The following is a 15,667-nucleotide window of genomic DNA, read 5'->3' as shown; positions in this document are numbered from 1 at the left end:
GAGAGGAGGTAGGTGATGAGAAAGGGTGCTACGCCAAAGAGTATGTTTCAGATGTATGGAGCACAAAGGTTTGTGTAAACAGCGTGTCTTAGCTTGGCCAGAACAGAGACAGGTGGATGACATACCCTTTCAAAGACTCGGACTCCGAGAGTCTTGCACGACTGAGACCACTGTCTAGGACAAGTCCTATCAGGAGTCTGGGGGGCCAACATGTCAAGCAGGGTGAGAACTTCCGAGTTGAAAAGTAGTAGCCGTGGTGTATAACAACGAGGATAAAGGACCTGGAGGTAAGTAAAGAGGCATAAACCGACCCACAAAACGCCAACAAAAAAACACCCATCAACACCCGGATCAGCATCATCTCCAAAGCTCAACCTCTTTACTATCTTCCTTCTTCAATTTACTTCTTTACATACAAAAGAGACACACTCAGAGAGACAGACAACTCGCTACGCTAACACATGCATATGCCAAAAAAAAAAAAAACAATAAAACCAAAAATTCTTATCCAAGAAATTATATTATTTTCAAAACTTGCCCCTCTATCTCCTCCACTCATCCAATGAAAAAACAAATCAGAAAACAAATTTAAAGCACAAGCGCCAAAGCAGCAACCACACCCATCAACCCACCAACAGCCATCCTGCCCGCACCGTTCACCTCAACAATCGGGAGCTTGGTAGGCCCAGGAGCGGGAGTCTGCTCGTTGATGGGCACCAAGGGGAGCGTAACCTCAGGAGAGTAGGTATACGCAGGCTTGGTGGGGGGCTGGGGTACAAAAGTGCCGTTGTTTCCGCTGTTGATGGGGGCACCACCGGTGGGGACGGGGACGACAACGGGGGGAACGCTGGTGGACTGCTCGACATCGCCGGTGAGGGTGACGGTCCTGGTGCCGGTCGAGGTGAAGAGAGTGGTGAGGGTGGTGTCAATGTTGGGGATGCCACCGGTGGGAACACCGCCGGTAGGGACATCAGTAGGGACACCCTCGCCAGGAACGCCCTCGCCAGGCACGCCGACGGTAGGGACGTCGGTGGGAACACCCTCGCCCGGAACGGTGGCGCTACCAATAGGGCAGACGGTGGTGCCAACGGCAACAATGGAAGTCACGACGTGGCTGGGGCAGTCGACAACGGTGGGAGGGCAGGAAGAGACGGTGATGACCTCGGTGGCGTAGACGGTGGAGGTGGTCCAGCCGTCAGGGAGAGTGGCGGTCTCGGTAGGCTCAGGGTTGGCGGTGACGGTGGGAGTGACGGGGCAGACGGTGGTGCCGATGGCGACAACGGAGGTCACGACGCGACCGGGGCAAGAGGTGACGCTGGGAGCGCACGAGGTAACAGTGAAGGTTTCGGTGGCGAAGATGGTCGAGGTGGTGAACTCCTGGGCAGTGGTGGTGACCTCGTCGGAACCGGTCTCGGTGGGGACGGCAGTCTCGGTAGGGTCAACGCCAGTGGTCTCAGCATCAGTGGGCTCAGCGGAAGGCTCAGCAGTCTCGGTGGGCTCGCCAGTAGGCTCAGCGGTCTCGGTAGGTTGCTCGACGGTCTCGGTCTCAGTAGCAGTAGCAATATCGGTGGTGGTGGTCTCCTCCTCGTCATCCGAGCAGACGTCATCCTCATCCTCATCACCGGGGCTGGCGGTGGTGGTGGTCTCGGGGGCCTCGGTGGTCAGGGTTGGCTCAGGGCCGTCAGTGGTGGTGGCGGTCTCGCTGGTAGTGGTAACCTCCACAGTCTCGGTGGCAGACTCGGAGGTGGTCTCAGTAACAGTCTCGGAGGCAGTCTCGGTAGCAGACTCGGCGGCAGACTCGGTGGCAGACTCGGTGGCAGTCTCAGTAGCCGTCTCGGTAGCGGTGGGCTCCTCAGAGTCGGAGGTGATGGTGGAAGTAGGCTCCTCGGATACAGTCTCAGAGGCAGTCTCGGTCACGGTAGGCTCAGCAGAGGTCACAGTCTCGGTGGTGCTGGTGGTGCTGGAAACAGTGGTGCTGGTAGAGGTAGCGGCATCCTCAAGCTGGTAGACGCTGATGCCCTTGACCTTCCAGAAAACGTCTTCAAAGTCAGCGCCGTGATCTCTGACATACTTGTAGCACTCGGCATAGCCAGTCTTGGCAGCGCAAGAGTCACTGCCACCAATGTTCCAGGTGTTACTAGCAGCATCACCGCAGAAGTTGATGTTGAGGACCATGCGCATATCCTTGAAGGCACTTCTGACATCGCAGCTCTTGGGAGTAAGAGCGAAGCTAGGGGGCCCCCAGCTCAGAGGATCGGGCGATCCACTGGCGACATCCCGGGGCTCGGCGCCGCGAGCCCAGCTCCAGACCTTGAAGGTGGTCTCAGTCCACTCAGTGGCCCCTGAGGAACATCAGTGATTAGCATGTTCCCTCTGGTGTCAAGAGCCTGGGGATGTGGAGCACTTACAGATACCACCGTTGGGGTTACCAAAGAGATTGTTACCCTCATCAAGTGCGCAACCAGCGTTGATGGGCTGGCCCTCGGCCACGACATCGCAGTCAGGGTAATGGACGAAGCCAGAGCTGATATCAGTGTCAATCTTGCACACACCAGCGGTCTTCACCTCGGTATGGCCAACGACCTTGTTCTGCGGGTTCAAGTTCCATCCCTCATAGATATCAATCTCGCCATGCGTGGGCCACTGCTCACCAGTCAGCCAGAAAGCTGGCCAGGCACCGCAAACGGCCTTGGGCAAGTGAGTAAACTCGGCGATGAAGAGACCCTTGTTGTACGAGTTCAAACTCTCGATTCTGACACTCTCACGGCCATGTTCGGCCCACTTGGTGTAGTCGACACCGATGAAAACGTCGTCGGTATTGACGGGATCGATGAGACCAAGCTGGAGGGCGTCGGCCTGGCTTTGATACCGTACATGTCCCCTGTTGGGGTCTTCGTCGTTCCCCTTGAACTCCATGAACTCGAAGTTCTCGAAAAGGTTGGATGGTGTGTACTCCTCGGAGAGGACGTACTTCTGAGTGGCAGTGACGCCAGAGGCAAGAGCCAGGGCAAAAGCGCCCAGCTTAGAGAATGATGGAGACATGGTGTTTCTCCTCTGTGAAGCAAATAAAGAATGTCGGTGGTATGATGATACTAGTAACGAATGTTGGACGTGCGATACGTCAGAGGACGAGCAAGAATGCTCTGGTGTTGTTAAGAGGCAGCTTGGATAGCTTGGCTGGAGAGAAGCATCAAGCACAGGAAAGGGATGTAAAGGGTGCTCGTGGTGGCATCACACGGCTTATAGGGGCGAAAGGCTGGCCGCCCCGTGTGCCGGGGAGGCACGGAGACTGCGAGGCTCAGCAGGCAAGGCATGGGATCGGACTCCATCATCATGCACACCTACCCTCCATCACCGGGAGCCTGGGCAGTGTTTGTTGTCACCGGGCCCGCCCATCGTTTCGGCAGCGTTGACCAAGAGATGTTTATTCCCCTTTGGGACCTGTTGAGAAGGGATCCCCTGCGGGACGTTGCGGTCTCGCCAACACGGCCGGCGGCTCCATCTCTGTCTCGACGCCGTGGAGTTGCGATGGTCAATTTGGATAGGGGACAAAGTTCCTCCTCTTCTCATTGGCCAACCTAACAGTGTAAGCGACATGCCTTCTGCACTTTGACCTTTTGTTTGCTTTACTTCACCTGTTGATTGAACCACCATCACCACCACCACCACCACCACCCATCGTCTACCAACAAGCAGTTTCTTCTTGCGTGCCATTACGCACTTCGACCCCCAATGGCTCGGCCCTCGTATCGTGAACCCCTAATAATCACCCCATGACCTGTGCTCGACGGGAGGGTGTCATTCGTTTCTCGAAAAGCGCTCGAGTGTTACCGGGGAAAAGACCTTGAGTGGAGCGGTAAGCCCAGGGGGGACCCTCGAGGCTGTTGCCGAGGTTCCATTCTTGGAAACAAACAGTGGGGTCCCCAAGAGGGGCCAAGAATGCAGGAACATCGCCAGCGTCTGCGCGCGGCGGGCCCCCCCTCCTCCTTCAGGGGTAGCTAACAAAAGGAAACAAATTCCAGGACTGGCCGACGTGATGAGTTGTGAATTTTTTGTTGGCTGTGTCAGAGAGCCAGGGCCTCGTCTTGTTGATGGTTCGGTACAGCACGCATGAGCGGCCAAGCACCTGTCATCAACCACCATCCATTTCAGACCAGATGAAAAAAATATCCGCCGCCATCTTAAACCCAAAGTCCAGAACTTTTGACGTTGTCGATAGCGGCAATCCGCAACCCACTTTTGGAGATTGATCGCTCCTCCCAGGAGAGACGTTGTTCAAACATGAGCTTAATCCAAATCCCAACCGACCGGGCTGAAGTTCTAGATTCTGTAGAACTGTGTCGATCTTTTTGAACCCTTGAACCAGTCACTGGGGAAGCAAGCTCTGAAATCGAGTAACCAAATCGATGATCCCCTTTCCACTATAAGATAATGATCGAAAAGCACTGCTATCACAAAGTGCCAAAAATCAAGAAGTGGAACAAATGTCAAAAAGTGGGCGCAGTCAAAATAGTTTCCGCTCTTTCCGAACTCATCTTGAATAAATACACCACCACCACAAAATGCGCTATGCAAGGCACCACAGATACGCTCGCGCCTTCCTTTCACTGGCTTGCACAAGTTCATTGCAGGCGCGCGGTTTGAATTACATATCTCACCCACGTGCTGCCATCGTCATCAATCGTGCCGAGATGCCGTTCGATGCTTTGGAACAGACTGAATTTCCTCTCTCATCAAGAGCCCCCTTAAATGGGAATATCCAGCCTGTCAACCTTGGTTCAACAGCAAGACCACAATACCTGACCGTGTTTCCCATCTCGAGGAATCAGCCCTGAATCGATCACCCAAACATCTTCATCCCATATCCCGCATAATACAACCCACAACGTCACCCCCCCTTCACAGCCGTCCCTTAATTGCGGCACAACACCCATAGCACCACCCAATAAGCTTTCCCGTCAGCATCACCTCCCGTCGGAAGGGTCCCCCTTATTCCCGTCTCCCTTTCTCACCAGGTACATACCACTCCGCATCACCCAACAACACATCCAACATCCGAGCCCACCGAACCAATCATCCTCTCAACATGCCGCCTCCCCCCGGGTCCACGATTCTCGGCCCCTCAGGAGTAAACTCACACCTCTTCACATTCGACGGTTATCTCAGTAAATAACAAACTCGCTCCTTTTCAACCTCCTCTTCTCCGCCCGCGCCCTCTTATACTTCCGTCTAAAAAACCAGCCAACAACCACCAACCCAACCAAGCTCGGCACACCAATCGCGACTCCCACCCCAATAGCAACCGGCTTACTCACGTCGCCCCCGCCAGACGACGACTCTTTATCCCCTTTCGAGGGTTCCTTTCCCACATGTCATGTCAGCCTCACTCACTATCCATTGGTACCAAGGCAAGTAGGTAGGTCAAATAAAACTTACAGGAGATGAACTCTCACTTGGACTCGGAACAGGCGGGACGTAATTCCCCACACTGAAAAACGGTGACCTCGCCAACACGGGCGCTTCACCATCATCTGTCCAGGCTGATGGCTTGAGTTCGAGCTGGTACAGCCCTGACTTGATCCATCGGAGGGGGCGGGGCATGTTAGTCCAGACGTATGAGCTGCCTGTTGCTGCGGCTGGAGTTGTGAAGATGAGATATCAGCACTCGGTCAAGCCAAACACGATCATGCACAACGGCAATATACCGCTGAAAACCAAAACCATCCATATATCATTCCGTCTTGATAACAACAGCCACGAAGAAGCCCCCTCTCTTTTCGACACAGTCCTTCTCTTCTCTGTCTTGATCATAATATCATATCGTCCTTCCTTTCTCTCCCAGCCATCATCCATCACGACTGCAAAGAAGGGCGTCTGACTCACCAGTGATATTAACCTTGTAAACGGTAACTTTACTCCCGCTCCCATCCTCTCCCTTATCAATCACCTGCGCGGTGATGCTCAAGGGAAAGTACTCTGGCTTCACCCCTTCCCACGTCAACCCAATGCTGCCCCCTTCCCCCAGCTCATCAAACGAGTTTGTAAACTCTGCCGGCAGGGCGGCTTGTACCCCTACTATTAGTGATAGTAGAAAGACGTAAACGACTGTGGTGATGAATATGCCACGAGTGAGGACTAGTCTAATCAGTTTGCGTCGGAGGGTAGGTAACGATCCCATCGGTGTTGTTGTTATTGATGGCGACATTTTGTCGTCGAGTGCCATGCTGAAGTCCCTCTTGTCCCAATCGGCCCCCAACTTCCAACTTATGTTGTTGATTCGCTGGAAAACGCGAGATGAATGCTCCCAAACGACTCCTGAGCGGTGTGATGTCGTCCAGTCTCGCTTATACGTGTCGACTTTGACGTCCCACCGCGTTCCCTCCCGACTTTTGTCCGACCCGTCTTAATTCAGCGCTTCTTTTCAAGCCTGTCGCCCTTTTCCCTCTGAGTATTTCCCTGTTGTAACACGTGTGCGCCTGCCGGTGAGCGTCGCTTTTGTTGCGCCAAGAATTCACTGCTCGTTGCGCTTCGCAAACGCTGTCGCGATATCGTCGTTTCTCAACATCCACTTCCCAAAAATGTCAAAAGAGAAGAAAAAAGCATCAACTAAACAAATTAGAAAAAAGAAGGACAAAAAAGAACACCTGGAATGCGTCCCATCAATCAACCTGCCTAATTAATCTCCACCTCAGCCAGCCAGCCCAGAAAAAAACACCGATCCAAGACATTTTCCACATAGTACCTCCTACTTCCCACTATAGCAAGTCCGGGCCTGTTACAATTGATCCAAGATAACAACCGTCCAAAGGGATTCGCTCTCCATATTAAAAGGCCGGTTGCGAAAAAGTACCCTGGATATTAGGGTAAATGGGGGGAACACTCGAGAGGGGATAAGCACCCCAAGAAACAACGTTGTTGCACTCGCAACCGAGAAAAAAAACCGTTGTGCCGGCTGCCGTTTTTATCCAGCCGCAAGCCACCCCAAAAAAAAAGTCGGGTAGTCTCTCTGCTAAATCGGGGCTTTCTTTTCTCGGAACCAACACCATCGACGTTGAGATCGCAACGGTCGAGCTTGGGGGCCCGCCACTTCACTATTTCTTCGGTACCGGGCGAGCTGAAAAAACTCCCCTTATCCAGACCGTTGAACGGAGCAAGTCCGCCCGGGTGTTCGGGGGCGTTTGTTAGCGTGGCCGTCTCCCGGAATGCGGAGAACCCCTGGACGGCGATCGGCCTGGTATTGATCCTGGTGCTCAGCTCAGTCGGGGCAAGCCACGGCTAACCATCACCACTACCGCCACCACCATCCGTCAAACTCACGTGAGAGGTGACCTGTAGTATCCGTGACAAATGTAATGTGCTCTTTCAGCACAGTCCCTCCGCATTTTTGACCTGCCGCTGCCGTATATCATATCACAGGGCCGTCGTTCGCTGATCAGCACTTGTCTGCTGGGACGGCCTAGATGCTGACACGCAGCAAGCCCAAAGCGACGCCCTCGTCATCCAACACCCAGTCGACTTGCGCCAACCCCCACATACCGCTGATGCCGAGACCATCTCCTACCCTACAGTCCAGCCTTAAGGCCGTGACTATCCTGATTCTGTCCATCTAGCCGCATATTCATGGTTGCACAAATGGTCGTTTGGGTGGACTGCCGCTGGACGTCGAGCATTTGGAGGACGTGGGTGGTCGAATGCCAGTGAGGAGATCGTAAGAGGCTGATTCAGCAACCAGTTCAACCACCCAGCTCGGTGAGTCGATCACACATCATGTCGGGGGCCAAAACATGGAGGCTGAGGGCATCCCCCCTCACCTATTAAAGGGGGGGGTTGAACCCGCCCAAAGGTTATAGCACCCTCGTCTCCCTGAGCCAAAGCCACCGAATTGAGTTCCTCGTCATGCTCGCCTCATCCCCTATTCGTTCAACCAGCCGTCTCCCGTCCGGGAAATGGTATGGGAAAAGAGGCACCGAGTTCACACAGACTCGCCGAGATCTTTCTCACAGCAAACCCAACTCCACCAACAACGAGTCACCTTTCACTACCAGCAGCTTATCGTCGTCAGGAACAGCCCCCTCGAATCAGAGCTCAAGCTCGTAGAGGATCAGTGGCTTGGTCTCTAGAGCACCACGATCCAACCAGAGGTGATGGTTGGTTTGATTGAGGACGCCGGCATAGATACCCGCACCAGCCATTCAAACGAACTGGTACTTTCCCGGCCCTTGAGCACAGAACTACCACGTCGACATTATAGGCTACCCAGCCAACAACATCGACGACCGCAATGCGATCAAAGATATCTTATCCTTCACTGTGGTCGAATGCCGGTGGTACTACTCTTGGGCGTGTATCTTGGTGTGTTGGTTTGAAATCGGCTTTCGGAGGTTTATTGTTGAATGTTGCGAACAGAACAAGCTCAGTACAGGCGGGAAAGTTCCATGTCGTTGATCAGATCAACGCAGCAAAGCTTGAACGTCTCTCGAGGAGACTAAAGCGTCCGGGGACATAATCAAAGCAAAGTGCTCCTGAAATAAAAATAAGGGTTGTCAGTCTGTCAAATGCAAGGTTGTGGGGTTTCATATTTTTTGTGGTTGACAAACTGTCATACCTGCCATGTAATAATTGTTAGCTTATTGACACCGATGAAGAATGATTGCGATGTACACTTACCTTAGAATGAAACCCTTGGTTTACCAATCTCTACTAGTAGCAGAAGTTTTACAATAGGGTCAGTCTACAGATGAGCAATGACTACAAGAAACATGACCTAAACCAGAAACAAATCATCCTGCAGCATAAGCACGGGGGCTAGCTACTAGGTCTGACCGGCCATACTAGCACGGTTGGGTATTCCCGTATAATGTGGCTTACTCATTCCGTTTCGTCATAACACCCTGCAATATGTTGCTCAGGCCATCGACCGGCCATCAGATCTGCTTTGTTGGGTGCTGGGTTGGCTCTAGACGACCGAGATTCTGGCTGTGCCCTTATCATATACAGGCTTTCATTTGTCTGGATCATGTTAGCCGCCTTTATTCCAAATAAAAGGAGTTTCCACGGTGTAACAAAAGGAGGTTGACCTTGCAAAATGTTTGTTGACTCCCATCCGGTTGCCACATGATGCTCAAAGCTGACAGCAACAAACACCGGTGGTTTTCCCCTATTGAGCTAGACTCGGCCATCTTCAGGACTCTCTGACAACTGATAAGTAACGGATGGATGGCGGTGGTACGTATAAGGCAACCAAAAATCCAGCATGGTATTGCAACCTCGACGTGAGATTCTGGCTCGGGGGGCGGCGGCGAACACACTGTCCAATCCCGTCAATTATGACGGTATTCGGGCAGGCGACGATGGTTTTGGTCTCTCTTAATGATAGATGGGCAGTCGAAAGTTGCCGCCTGCGCCAGAAACGGTGTTGTCAGCATCCAGATCGTCAACACCAAGGACGAAAGCGATCCGCACTCATCTACGGAGCGGGCCAGGCCGGGCGAGCAGCTTGAAGGGCAAGGCTTCCATGAACAAGACTTGGCTGATGGCAGAAAAGGACTACTGAGAAGCGTATTATATGTGGCAAGGCGTCAACAATTGTATTGTAAAGCCACCCGGGCTGTGTCGATCGAAATCAAGAAGAGTGCTGACAGGACTGGTATGGCGTTATTGTTGACTTTGGGAACCTTCAACGGAAGTATCAGATACATGAAGGAAATGACCGTACTTGCAAAGCAGTTCAAAAAAGTGAAAAACTTCAGTCCAGTAATCGCGTGGTCGAAGAGGGAAGTCACCGTCCACATACATGCTCTTCAGAGCTGACTGAGGAAGGAACGGCCAACGCCAACGTCATCGCTCCTTCCACAGTCAAAACCCACACTTTTTCATTCCGCACACCAAAATTGATTTGATCTTCTCCCCCTCACAGAATATACCTTGCAAACCAACGAAAAACAGAAACACAAAGTGACAGCCAATTGCCAAGTCCCAGCTGAGGTTGATACTGCATGAGGATCGCGGGATTGTTCCGATAACGGTGATTCCGTCCTTGTGCTCTTCTCTTTTGGTTTACGATATACCGTCAATATCACCATTCCCTTCATGTCGCCCAAGACGTCGAAACTTCATGAGGACACAGCACTTTGCACATCGTGAACTCGCTATCTCCGTCTCCTGACCGCCTTCACTATACGACACTTACATCTCAACTCAAGGCAGCACCTTATTCAACCCCCCTCAGGGCTTCCCCTGGCCAGTTGTCCGCAGTTATGGCTGTCCTATGCCACGGCGATGATGACAATCATGGCCGTCATTCCATATCCGAAGCCCTACCCCAGCTTTCCAGGCTATCACTCAGCTACCTAGGATGAGGAAGCATAGCATGGCAACAAAGTAAGCCTTCTGCACCAGACACACCCAGATCGACAGCACGATGTCATCCCCCGCCATCATTTACCCATCGAACAACTTGGTAAGCCTCAAGCCCCCATCCACGGCCGCGCCCAAACTCCGTTTTGTGTCGTCGTTCGGGTGCCATCACCTCCTTTTCCCATCTCCGGTCCAACCAATCCTAAAACACCCACTCCAGAACCTAAGCGTTCACCTACCTACACACACCACCCTAACCCACCAAACGCCACACGCCCACTAGCTTCATCTTCCTCATCCGCGCCAATACCGACAATTCCGCTGACCTTCTGGCTTCCAATATCGTCCGCCATGTCTCAGACCCCTTCGAAGACGCCTTACGCAGTAGGCATCCTTTCTTGCCAGTACAACATCTTTATACCATGCACGACCTCGGAAGGTTCCGTTGCTTAGCACCTAGCCCCGATCGGACCACACACCTGCGAGCCTCAAAGCAAGAAGTTGTAGTAGGCACAAGATCGTTTCCTCTCTCATTGCTCAAACTTGCTGGCGCGAAGCAAGCCTCACCGATCCCCGGGTTTCCGCTTTCCCCTCTAATATTATCAACAGCACACTACCTATGACGAAAAGAACAAGCCGGTAGGTAAGAAGCACTTGATATCATAGACAGACCTCCACACAATCAGAACTCTGCCCCCTCGGTGACGAAAACTGTACACAAGACACTGCGCCTTCCTCAGGCGCGTTTAGATCCCGCCCAGCCAGTAAGATTTCTCTGCGAGTACGTGTGCACCTACCAAGCGTAAGCAGCGTATCCTGGTGAGATTCTAGTCTACATGAACCCAGCCAAGACGATATATCCTTGATAATCTCAGTCTTGGTCTGTCTAAGCCATCATGACAGGCGTCATAAACTTGATGATTTCCTGTAAGTTGGTGCGTCATCAAATCGTTTGCCTTCATGCGAGATTTGTGGCTTGTGGAGCAAATGTACGGTCCCAAGTCTGGCACCCGTGGTCTCGGCTTGTTTTCCATATTCCAGTCATTCCAAATGTTATCAAGTACCCAACCAGACATGTGACCTAGTCAACATTTCTTCTTTTGTCTTTGCTAAGCGAAGCTCCCCATTGCGGTAATATTTCCCTATTGAAGCAGTGGAATGATGACAATTATAGAGATCATCTATCCAATCATGAGTGAGATATCATCAGTAGAATTACACATATATATATATTCCTCCGCCTACTAATTCCCCGTGGTATCATCAAGCAAATGCCTCCCAATCTCCTGCCTATCGTAGCCATTTGTAGTACAGAGCAGAAACCAAAACGAAAAAGAAGGCTGAGTGAATCACGCCCGCAGTCCCCAAAGTGCATGCATGCATATGCCCCGCTCCCCCAATTCGGTGAGTCGAGCAAAGCGGGAGACCCTGTGTGCACCACTTACACGCAAGCTCAAAATGCAAAAGAGCACAACCGAGATGCCGCCCAGTCTGCGCGGGCAGAGGGAAAGTTCCGCGAGATGCCGAGCAAGGCCATCTGTTTGAGCCCCAGTTTGGTCATGCCGTCCACCATGGCCTCTGTTTTCGGGGTAGCCTCACCCCGAAGAATCAAACCTGGAAGGTGTATTCCCCAATCTTCTTCCTCGTCGATTGGAACATGCAGACACCCACCCTCTCCGATTCGATATCGACAGGCGCTCCTCCTATCACAGTGACGTGATTGCCGCTGATATCCAACCACAACAGGACAGCCCCGCAGCACAAGAAAGCCTGCTCTTGTCAAGCCCTCAGAACGAGCAGAAAACAGCGCATGTCTTCAGAATGTGTGTATCCTCGGTGAGTGTGTCCGAACGAATCATGCTTCGGCGGTTCCGAAAGGGATGGGTAGAATCCTCGAGGAGATTCGGCCGGCCCAGAAGGAATGGCCGAGTGTATTGTCTCAGTTGAGCGAATATCCTGGATTTAGATCCGGATAGACAAACAACTCCATATCCAGTCCCTCGGTTCCTGTCGCCTCCAATCCCATGCCGTGATGCGAGTTGCCATATGTCAAATCGGGTTGCTGGTGGTGGTATTGCTGGTCTTCGAGCCGAGACCGTCTGAGGGAGACATATTCGGCATGGAGCGCTGCGTAGGCCTGGTTGAGCACATCGTTCCGCTGCTTGGCATCATTGAGCATCTGCTCAAGATCCTTGATTCTCTGATCCTTCCGCTCCCGGTAAGCCCTCTGTGAAGCACGGTTCTGTGCTCGACGCCTCTGATTGCAGACAATATGTCAGTGGATATTCGGAAGCAAGGAGGGGTCAAGTCACGAGCCTGACGGTCAGTAATTGGCCGCCGCACGAGGATTTTACATACTGACAAGACGGAGGGAGGGGCATTCTTGTAGCGGTTCTCGCGTTTTCTCTTGGCTGCTGGCTTTTGTTGTTGATCCTGCGGTCCTAACTCCTCCTCGTGTTCCGTATTTGGGTACACGCTGGCATAGCTAGTGAGATCTGTCGTGGACGCCATGTCGTACTTGATTTGACTGTCAGCACTGTCCGTTCTATGGATGAATAAAGACTCACGGTCGAGTTGCTGGGGCTTTGTGAGCCAGAGGAGTAGTGTTCTCCGTCCCCATACACGTAATATAGTGAGTTGGAAGGTGAAGGCATGTCGAGAACGCTTCCAAAATCTTCCATGTTGTTGTTAATGAGAAGCTTGATGTATGTCAGGATATACAAAGCAAGAAGCAGGTGGCGAGTATGTGACTAAGACTTGACGTGGTCAAAGTGAGGATGGGTGAAGCAAGTAAGCTGCGTCTCGAGGCCAAGGCTGATGAAGACCGGGGAGCGTGTTATTATATCCATCAAGAGCCTGATACCGGACCCAGAACGGCTGTTGACAGGAGGTCTCCACGGTGTGAGGCGAGGCCAACCCGCATGGCAGCGGCGTCGGGTTGAGGGTACATGTCGATGTAGTCGAGGCAACTCCTTCGTGTGTACAATGTATCTTGGGCTGTCAACAGGGGTCCCAAGTGGGGAGCATATGATGGAGGGGGAGGGGGGATTCAGGGGTCAGTCAAGCCAGCAAAGTACTTTGTACCGCGAGCTGCATGAGATGGGACCCCAGGACGCAATCTGGAGACCGCCCTTCTGCACATGCTTCCGCAGTGTGATGCGCCTGGTTTGCAGGGACTTTGCTCATAAAGTGACGGCCGGAAAGAACTGTAGACTCCTTATCCGAGTCCCGTTCGGAACAATTCTCCATAGGTCAAGTGTTGAGGTGATGTCGGGCTTAGACACACGCAATCCAGGGAACCGGTTCCTCCTGGGATTGAACCGACTAACGGTGTATTCTCGGGGCCGCCGTTCGGTATTGTGAAATCCAATTCACCCCTACTTTCCCCATTCGGAGCGAGCTATGCTGATGGGCCAGTAGAAACTCACGATATCTCTCACCTGCAGCGCTCACAAAAGTCAGCAGATAGCGCGAAGCCCCGAGGTGTTCCATGCTTTCATAATCTGCTATTCTTGTCATGCCTGCGAGCATCGAGAATGACAGCGGCCGGGAATTCGGTGTTGTCGAGAGTGACGTCAAAATATCAGGTTTCGTTACGAATTTAACAAAGCAAATGATGAGTAAACAATACGAAATCATTTCCAACAGAGCAATATCGACAGACAGGACGTGTACGTGCCGAAAGCTGGTTAGACCCGCGCCACTGGACGGCGCTGCCGGGAGCCCTGTAAGGCTTGGAGCAGAACACCATCTCCACCCCCCAAGGCTGCCTGCACCGAGTAATGGGACGCTGTTGAACAAGAGGGTTTCAGCCGCCAGGTATTGCTCTAGAAACTTGCCCGTCCGGCGCTCATGATTGGTGGAGGAAGGCGTCTCTTTGCAGATTTGCAACCTTCTGTCCATCTCTGTCAGCAACATTGCAATTTTTCGCAGCGGGATAAAGGATGACAAACACGTCGTCTACTTTCTCGTGAAGCGGTAATGTGAGGTCTGGAGGCAGAAAGAAGACGAAACGGTTTCCTGTTTGGATTTCTGCTGTGGGGGATGAAACGGTGCTAGAACTAATGATTTGGTGGGATGATGGTGATGGCGGACGCGGTTATACGAGCCGCCCAGTCGTAGAAATCGCTGCCCGGGACGTCGGGTCTAGCGTCGGGCAGGGGAGACACCAACCTGATTAGGCGCCGCTGCCGACGGGATTCACCTAAAGGATTGTCGGTGTAATACGTAAGGTAGGTAGCCAGAAAACGGCGATCATTGGAATTACTTTTTGAAGGCAACAGGTTCCATGTTGAGGTGTAAAAACAACCTGGAAGAGACGAGTATGGGGCAGCGGCCAGTGGAGCGCGGGTGCTTCTGTCCGTTTCACGCCTTCCTCAATTCATCGTGGTCGAAAAGCTTAACCAAACTGCATGCTACACCTCAGTCATCCCCACCTTCCCAAGACACCCAGGCTGGTTATCTTATCACGAGAGACAAGAGGCAAGAGACATTGCGCCATGCTTGCTGCCATTGGTGCGCTTTCACGCCGGTCTCGGGCTTCTGCTGCGCAGGACCTGATCTATGTTCATGAACTTGAGCACAATATTGCGCCCAGCATGAGGTACGCGTCCCCTGAGCTCTATGGCAATGAGACAGGGAAGGGATTGTGGGGATTTCTGGTCAGTGGGGGCCGTCATGGCCAAAAAGACCGGCAGCTGCCGAAACACCCTCCTGAACAATATGGGCTGGATGTGGCTGGGAGCTAATCAATCAAGGTGTAGCTTGGCCGTCCACTGGCAGCACTGAAAACGCTGTTGCCTGGGATCATGTCTCTGTCGAACATACCTTGGACGATAGATGGTCTGCGTCTGTGGGGTAGATGTTGTGCTGTTGAAGATGAGATATACCGATTTCCCAGGGTCTTTTTTCCGTCAATCCTGATCCCCCCCCTGGCCACTACCCCGGGGTTCTTGCGGAGCACTTCTTGACAGTGATTCCAAACATAGTGGTTCTAAAATGTCAACCTGGAATCAGGCCAGGCATCGAGGGAAACAATCATATTCGGCTATCGGCCTTTACGGGAGCGGGGTTGCAGAGATTTAGATACATGATCTTGCTCACTAGATACTACTATTACTGGCACCGATGCAGGTTCATGCAAGGGTGCGGTTGACCACGTTGCGTCTAGTCCCCTCCTTCTCTGCTCTCCTTTTCTTATCGTGAGGCAAAGACTAGCTTGCTTTACTCTCGCCCAGTTTGTGTCCAAGCTACGAGCTGGTGCTATGTTCAGCTAATCAGTCCGAGCAAGAAACGGCTGTACAAGAAGCAG

General features: G+C 52.5%; 4 protein-coding genes across 4 annotated transcripts; all 4 read right to left on the bottom strand.

Annotated features, from left to right (window-relative positions):
- Nucleotides 1-588: 588 nt before the first annotated feature.
- QC761_0032710 (uncharacterized protein) lies at nt 589-3,042 on the bottom strand (the record flags this gene model as incomplete). Its single annotated transcript, XM_062872290.1, is given in 3 exon segments — nt 589-1,798; nt 1,811-2,342; nt 2,409-3,042. The coding sequence occupies 3 exon segments, from the start codon at nt 3,040-3,042 to the stop codon at nt 589-591; spliced, it is 2,376 nt and encodes a 791-aa protein (XP_062734433.1).
- A 1,633-nt stretch (nt 3,043-4,675) lies between these two features.
- Nucleotides 4,676-6,223, bottom strand: QC761_201560 (uncharacterized protein; the record flags this gene model as incomplete). Its single annotated transcript, XM_062875887.1, has 3 exons — nt 4,676-5,360; nt 5,437-5,636; nt 5,884-6,223. The coding sequence occupies 3 exons, from the start codon at nt 6,221-6,223 to the stop codon at nt 5,163-5,165; spliced, it is 738 nt and encodes a 245-aa protein (XP_062734432.1). The 3' UTR covers nt 4,676-5,162.
- Nucleotides 6,224-12,295: 6,072 nt separating this feature from the next.
- Nucleotides 12,296-13,037, bottom strand: QC761_201550 (uncharacterized protein; the record flags this gene model as incomplete). The annotated part of the gene is made up of 3 exons (XM_062875886.1): nt 12,296-12,613; nt 12,715-12,873; nt 12,924-13,037. The coding sequence occupies 3 exons, from the start codon at nt 13,035-13,037 to the stop codon at nt 12,296-12,298; spliced, it is 591 nt and encodes a 196-aa protein (XP_062734431.1).
- Nucleotides 13,038-13,204: 167 nt separating this feature from the next.
- QC761_0032680 (uncharacterized protein) lies at nt 13,205-14,637 on the bottom strand (the record flags this gene model as incomplete). Its single annotated transcript, XM_062872289.1, has 3 exons — nt 14,310-14,637; nt 13,797-14,251; nt 13,205-13,347 (listed from the first exon to the last, which is right to left on the bottom strand). Exons 2-3 carry the CDS (start codon nt 13,993-13,995, stop codon nt 13,205-13,207), a joined length of 342 nt encoding a protein of 113 aa, XP_062734430.1. The 5' UTR covers nt 13,996-14,251; nt 14,310-14,637.
- Nucleotides 14,638-15,667: the final 1,030 nt, after the last annotated feature.

The sequence above is a fragment of the Podospora bellae-mahoneyi genome, chromosome 2 (assembly GCF_035222275.1).
Source record: "Podospora bellae-mahoneyi strain CBS 112042 chromosome 2, whole genome shotgun sequence".
In the NCBI taxonomy this organism is placed as follows: Eukaryota; Fungi; Ascomycota; class Sordariomycetes; order Sordariales; family Podosporaceae; genus Podospora; species Podospora bellae-mahoneyi.
Note: the sequence above shows the minus strand (reverse complement) of the source record. Positions and strands in the feature narration are given on the sequence as shown.